Here is a 7803-nt window from a genome sequence, read left to right on the forward strand (position 1 = left end):
TTAATTAAATTTTATAATATATATTATATAATTTTTAAAATTTTCTATTTTATATTTATTTATATATATATATTTTTATTTAAAAATTTAAAAAATTTATATAAAATATATATATTTTAAAAATTTTTTTTTTTTTTTTTATATTATATATATTTAAAAAATATTTTTATAAATAATATATAAACATATATATATATATATATATATATATATAATATATATATATATATATATATATATATATATATATAATATATATATATATATATATATATATATATATAATATATATAATATATATAGATTATTATATATATATATATATATATATATATATTTATGAATGATCGTTTCTGTATTTAATCATTGGTGTAGAGGTTTGTCAGGAGAAAATAAAAGTTGAGTGGAATCCCCCAGGCTCCTTCTCAACTCGCAGTCTCCAACTAATTAGGAGGAACTATCTCTGCCGCTTTTTAAAACAGTTACACTGTAATACGCCCTACATATTATTTGGTGAAACCAGTAATCAGTAGAACTGAAGGTGTTTTCACCAGATATCCACTGCCCTACTGCCGACAGTTTCACCGCAACCCTGGTATAGGGAGCTAATAGGGTGCTATCCTGTTCAAGGGAACCCTAGGGTGCAGTTTATTGTCTTACCCAGGACAAATATATATATATATATATATATATATATATATATTATATATAGTTTTATATATAGAATATATGTAAAATATATGTTATACAATTATATATATATATATATATATATATATATATATATATATATATATCTATATATATATATATATAAATATCTATATAATTTATATATTATAAATATAATATATATATATATATATATATATATATATAATATATATAATATTATATATATATATATATATATATATAATAATATAACATATTTATATATATATATATTACATATATATATATTATATATATAATATACCCTAAATAACATATATTTAAAATATATATATATATATATTTATATATGTATCTATTATATATATTATATGTATATATATAAATCTATATATATATATATATTATATATATATATATATATATATATTATATGAGGCCGTGGTGGCCGAGTGGTTAGAGCATCGGACTCAAAGACTGTCACTACAATCTGAGTTCGAGGGTTCGAGTCACCGGCCGGCGCATTGTTCCCATAGACAAGGAACTTCACCTCGATTGCATACCGTCATGGGAGTCCACAGTCCAGTGTCATGTTCCGTGCCGGTCCCAATTCAACTCCGATGAATGGGGAGGGTTGACGGCAGGAAGGGCATCCGGTCGTAAAAACGTGCCAGACCGTATTGAAGATGCGGATGCAAAGAGTGGAGGAAGAAAATCCGCACCGGCGACCCCGACTAGGGATTAAAGCCAGAAGAAGAAGAAGAAGAAAAAGATGTATATATATAATATATATATATTATATAATATATATATATAATATATATATATACATATTTTATTTTATATATATATAATATATATATATATTATATTATAATATATATATATATGTATGTATGTTTTTACACACACACACACACACACACACGCACACTCAGGTACGCACTCACACAGGCACGCAAACACACACACACACACACACATATATACATATATATACATAAAATATCATATATAATTATAAAATATAATATATATAATTTTATATGTATATGTATAGTATTTTTCTTTCTTTTCAAGTGCCTTGTCCTTTCAGGCGTTTGGCGATCATGGTTTTCCATCCCGTTCTGTCTGTTGACAACTTTAGCAGTTCTAAGTCACTTTTTTGCCCATATTGAATCTTTTTAAAGCGGGTATGATTTTTTTCCCTGCCTTTGTCACCCCCTGCTTCTCTTTCCTTCTATCTTTCCTTTTTAACACTAAGTTTTTTTCCAACCCTTTACATCTCATTACGTGTCCTAAAAATTGCATCTGCTTTCCTAAAATTTTCATCAAGTTTCCTTTAACCCGCCCTTCTTAAAATTTCTTCATTAGTAAATCTTTCTGTCCATAAATCCTGAGCATTCTTCTGAGGAACCCCCATTTCTACTGATTTTAATCTTTCTTTCATATTTTCATTGACTGTCCATGCATCACACCCATAAAGCAAAACTGACCACACGTAACATTCTAACACTCTAACTTTGGTTTTTACCTTCAACTGTTTGTTCTTAAAGACAGCACTCATCCTGTTAAAGATTTCCTTTGCCATACCAATTCTTTTCTTTATTTCAGTTACACTTCTTCCATCTGATATTATCAAAACTAAGTATGTGAATTTCTCAACATTCTTTATTTCTTCACCTTTGATATTCAAAGAGCATTTTGGTGTTATATTCTTCTTTGATATCACCATACATTCCGTCTTCTTGATGTTTATCTGAAGACCTTTCTTCTCACTTTCTATTACAACCTTTTTCAATATATTTTGAAGATCTGTTTCCGTTTCTGCTATTAGTACAGTGTCATCTGCACATCTCAAGTTGTTAATATTGATCCCTCCAACTTTCACACCTGGCATGTTCTTCTTCTTTTAACGGTAGGTTCATGTCTGAGCCGCCGTGGTCACAGCATGATATTCAATTGCAGTTTTTCATGTTGTGATGCTCTTGGAGTGAGTACGTGGTAGGGTCCCCAGTTCCTTTCCACGGAGAGTGCCGGTGGTACCTTTTTCTAGGTAATCATTCTCTCTATTTTATCCGGGCTTGGGACCAGCACTTGACCTGGGCTGGCTTGGCCACCCAGTGGCTAGGTAGGCAATCGAGATGAAGTTCCTTGCCCAAGGGAACAACGCGCCGGTCGGTGACTCGAACCTTCTAACTCAGATTGTCTTACACCTCTCTTGACTGATGTCCACTCACTTATTTCTCCGTCTATTCTGATGGCAGCATCATGTTCCCAATACAAGTTCCTAATCAATTGTAAGTCCTTTCTATCAATATCTAATGCTTCCAACATTCTAAACATTTCTTCATGTTTCACCTTATCAAATACTTTGCTATAGTCAATGAAGCATAGGTATAAGTCTGTCTAAACTTCTATCGCTCTTTCTCCCAACATTCTCAATATAAATATTGCATTACGAGTCACTTTTCTTGAGTGTGTGTGTGTGTGTGTGTGTGTGTGTGTGTGTGTGTGTGTGCGTGCGTGTGTGTGTGTGTGTGTGTGTGTGTGTGTGTGTGTGTGTGTGTGTGTGTATGTGTGTGCTTGAGTGTGTGTGTCTGTGTCTGTGTATGTGTGTATGTGTGTGTGTGCGTGTGTGTGTGTGTTTGTGTGTGTATGTGTGTGTGTGTGTGTGTGTGTGCGTGTGTGTGTGCGTGTGTACCATGCAGCAGCTTTCCACTCGTCTAATGGATCCAAAGGAACGGCATAGATCGATACGGTTTGGCACCACCTGTGTGTGTTTTTGTACTTGTTTGTGATTTAAAGGTGTTTCTTCCATTGATATTTAATTATACATTCATAAAACTGCCACTTCACTCAAAAATATCAGTAATAGGTACGATGTAGTATATTTACAACAAAATAATCCAGAACGTGTATATACACTAATGGCAGGCTTAGGAAAGAAAAATGTGAAATGGGTGTTAAGAACATCCAACAATTTTCACGAATAATTTTGATCTTCTTTTTCTTCTTCAACTGGCTTTTCCATGTTCATCATGGGTCGCCGGTGCGGATCGATTTTTTTCCACATCATATTATTAGATTGGCAGCTTCGTATTAAGGCCGGATGCCCTTCCTGACGCCACCACGGATGTCGGCGGTGGATCTAGCCCTTGCCTGAAGAGGCATACCCTACATACGCGAATTATTTGGATATAGAGAATAAAAGACTGAAGGGATTCGCAATGCGCTTTATTATTTTTGTTGTTCTTTTCCTGCAATGTTCTCAGTATCTGGATTATTTTTCTTTCTGTATAAACACAGAAATTTATCTGTTTATCTGATCTTTGATATTGTAAAATCCTCACTCATGTCATTATCTTTAAAGGTCTTTACAAATATCTGAAAAGGAAATATAGAAATTTCGCATTCCATGACTAGAAAATGTTTCTGATAATGAATACAGAATAATAATAATAATAATAATAAAAATACAATTGACAAACGCAACATAGACGTCTGTTGTAAGATATGTTTACCAAATATTTCCTCAGAAGTAAAAAAAATATATATATATATATGTGTGTGTATGTGTGTTAATATCACAGCGATCGGTCAATTAAGCAATATACATACCTTGTGACAAATAATATTTGTTTACTATCTGAGTCGTAACAGTCCTAACACCTAATACACATATGTATGTGTGAATATATGTATGTATGTGGGTGTTAAACATGCATGTATCTGTGCATGCATTTATATCACATATCACATAAATCACGTTTTTTTTTCAATATATGACTAGACAACCATAAGCAGTAACTCTGCTCCGTGTGGTTTCATAAAGGAAAAACTGGCAACTCAGGTTCTATAATAATAATAATAATAATAATAATAATAATAATAATAATAATAATAATAACAACAACAACAAAGTTATATAAAACAATAGAAATATATATATATTTTTTTTTATATGAAATCCGTCAAAACAATAGTCCTTTGATGAGAGTAAAAGAAAAACTGTGAATGAGAGTTTTCCAGAATCCTTTCGAGTTGCCAGTTTTTGTTTTTGTTTTTCACTTTTCCTGGGAAGGGAGGCGCTGGAGCAAATGAAGATCCTGTTCACAAAGGCGTGTGACTCGACTGGCCTTGCAAGTTGTAGAAATGGTTTAAAGCGGCTATTATTGACAATATGGTTATCATCGTTATCATATCTTTGGTCGAGAGAGCTGTACAGAGTAAAGAAAGGCGAGGGAGTGATGGTGAGGAGGTAAAGTCGACCGGAGGAGGAGGGGCGGCGGTGGGCGCGGCGCCCGTGCCGGCCTCTCACACGGGCGCCGTCTCGGCCGCGCCTCGCCGTGTCCGGGCGCTCGAGCGGCGTCCCCAGGCGTCCTCGATCTCGGCCAGCGAGCGTCCGCGCGTCTCCGGGACGGCCAGGAAGACGTGGAGGGCGTAGACGACGCAGCCGGCCGAGTAGGACCAGAAGAGGCCGTAGGAGCCCCACGCCCCCCGCACGCGTTCGAACGTCATCGAGACGAGGAAGGAGGCCAGCGAGTATCCTGTGACGCCGATGCCGAATCCGAGGCTGCGGACGCGGTGCGGGAGGATCTCGGCGGCCACCAGCCACGACGCGGGGCCCACGCCCACGGACACGCCCACCGTGAACGCCAGCAGCGCCGCCATCGGGAGCCAGCTGAGGAGGGCCACGTCGTCGCCGCGCCCCTGCACGAAGAAGAACGCGCCGAGGGCGCTGGTGGCGGCGGCGCTGAGGGCGGCGCCGGCCAGCATGAGGCACTTCCTCGGCAGGCGATGCAGCAGCGCCGACCCGACGAAGTTGCAGGCGAGGCGCGTCGCCATGACAACGATGCTGCTGGTGTTGGGGGGCATGCCGACGCCCGCCAGCTGGAAGATCTGGGGCATGTAGATGAGGACGGCGTTGTTCCCGGAGAGCTCCTTGGCCTGCAGAAGGAACATCGAGACGGCGATCGGCACGAGGTTGGACTTCCTGACGAGCATCCTCGCTGCCTCCCAGCAGGACGCATTTTCCTCGGACGCCGCCGCGCCGTCGAACTCCTTCATCACGTCCTCCGGAGAGCTGCGCAGCGTCTCGAGCACGCGCAGCGCCTCCTTCTCCTTCCCCCTCCTCGCCAGCCACAGAGGGGACTCCTGGGACACCAAGAGCCCGAGGAAGGCCGGCACGAGCAAGCAGGCGGGCAGGACGAGTGCCAGGGAGTGCCACGCCAAAAAACTCCCCACGACGTACGTCAGCAGGAAGCCGAAGGTCGCCCAGGCGTCCACCAGGCTGGCCAGCGTCCCCCGGAAGCGCTCCTCCGTCACCTCGCACAGGTACACGGACACGGTGGGGTTCATCAGCGCCGCGGACGCCCCCTGGAAGAAGACGGGCGCGGGCGTCATGGCACACCTCTGGTCGGTCTGTGTTTTATTGAAGCTCTGGCTCATGTTGGAACAACAACAGTAAAGTGAAGGACAGGAAGGAGAGGGAAGAGAATAAGGAGATTAAGTAGAACTAGAGGATGAAGAACAAGAAAAATAGAAGAGAGAAGAACAACAACAATAAGAGGATGAAAAACGAAAGGAACGGGAGAGAGAGAAAAAATAGCAACAACAAGAGAGTGTAGAAGAAGAAGAGGAGATAGAACAAGAACAAGTAGAACAAGAAGAGGAGAGAGAACAACAACAAGAGAGTGAAGAAGAAGAAGAGCCAGAACAGAAACAAGAAGAGAGAGAACAGCAATAAGAACAAGAAGAACAAGAACACGACGCAGAGGCCCTCGCCTAACCGACAGTACCTGCAGGACCCGCGACGCCAGCAGCAGGGCCTCAGCCAAACCCGCGTCCTGCACCGCCTTGTAGGACACCAAGTGCATGGCCGCCATGGCAGCAGTCAGCAGGGGGGTCAGCAGGAGCAGCAGAGTCCGGGGCCCGAGCAGATCCGCCAGCGCCCCGCCCACCACCGAGCCAGGAATCAGCATGAACAAAGGCAGATTCGCTGAGGGGAGGCGGGGGGGGGGAATTAATAATATTAATAATTTTAGCTATTGTTATTATCATCATTGTTACTAATATTATTTGTATTATTGTTTTTCTTGTTATTATTATTGTTATTGTTATTAGTATTATTATCATTATTATTATTATTATTATTATTATTATTGTTTTTGTTGTTGTTATTATTATTATTTTCATTACTGTTATTAATATTATTGTTATTATTATTATTAGTAGTGGTAGTATTGTTATCATTATTGTTGTTGTTGCTATGAATATAATCATTATCATTATTAACATCATCACCATTATCATTACCATCATCATTTTCATTATTATTATCTTTACTATTATTGCCACAACTGTTTCCATTGTAAATGTTACTGTTATTCTTATTACTTATTCTCATTACTATCATCATTACCATTATCACTATCACTTTTATCACCATTATCACTACCAAAATCAATATCAGCATTAGTAACACCACCATCATCGTGATCTCAACAGTCAGCAGCGTCGCTTACTGAACCAGTCCTGCTGACCCTGCGTGAGATGGACCGCTGACCTCTCCTCTGTGAGCTGACCCAGGGACACGGAGGGGAAGGCCCAGGGGGTCATCACTCCCGCGAAGGCGAGGCCGGAGGACACGGCGGCAACTACCTGAGGGAGGGAAGGGGGGAAGGAAAAGGGGAGGGAAATGATAATTAAAAGAAAGAAAGGAAAAAATGTATATATATATACAAATAAAACATACGATAGGTAGATAATAATAGCAATGAATATATACCGTAAATAAATAAACACACACACACACACACACACACATATCACCAAACGCGTCACAGAGGCGTCGCATTCTCGCGGAAACACTGCAGCCTTATGGATGACGTCACTCCATCTCTAAAGGAGTCGAGAAGATATTTCGTTCTCGTGTCCTTAACTGTGCTGCTACATCCATAACACCAGAAGATAACAGGAAGTAGGAAATATAAGCCATACTTATGACATACATGCGGTGTCTGTTGTTGTTATATGCAAATTAGCCCATGGAGAGGGTTAGCTTGCTCGATGGCTGACTGTAGTTCCTCTTCCCCTTTAGATCTGTTATCGACTTCCTGTTCGCGC

General features: G+C 39.7%; 1 protein-coding gene across 1 annotated transcript; it reads right to left on the reverse strand.

The window, feature by feature from the left end:
- Positions 1–3895: 3895 nt before the first annotated feature.
- LOC119574111 (facilitated trehalose transporter Tret1-2 homolog) lies at positions 3896–7338 on the reverse strand (the record flags this gene model as incomplete). Its single annotated transcript, XM_037921187.1, is given in 3 exon segments — positions 3896–6054; positions 6477–6676; positions 7203–7338. Coding segments are annotated over 3 exon segments (1398 nt in total), but the record flags the coding sequence as incomplete, so codon positions are not given.
- Between the last annotated feature and the right edge of the window lie 465 nt (positions 7339–7803).

Source organism: Penaeus monodon, chromosome 6 (assembly GCF_015228065.2).
Source record: "Penaeus monodon isolate SGIC_2016 chromosome 6, NSTDA_Pmon_1, whole genome shotgun sequence".
Lineage (NCBI taxonomy): Eukaryota > Metazoa > Arthropoda > Malacostraca > Decapoda > Penaeidae > Penaeus > Penaeus monodon.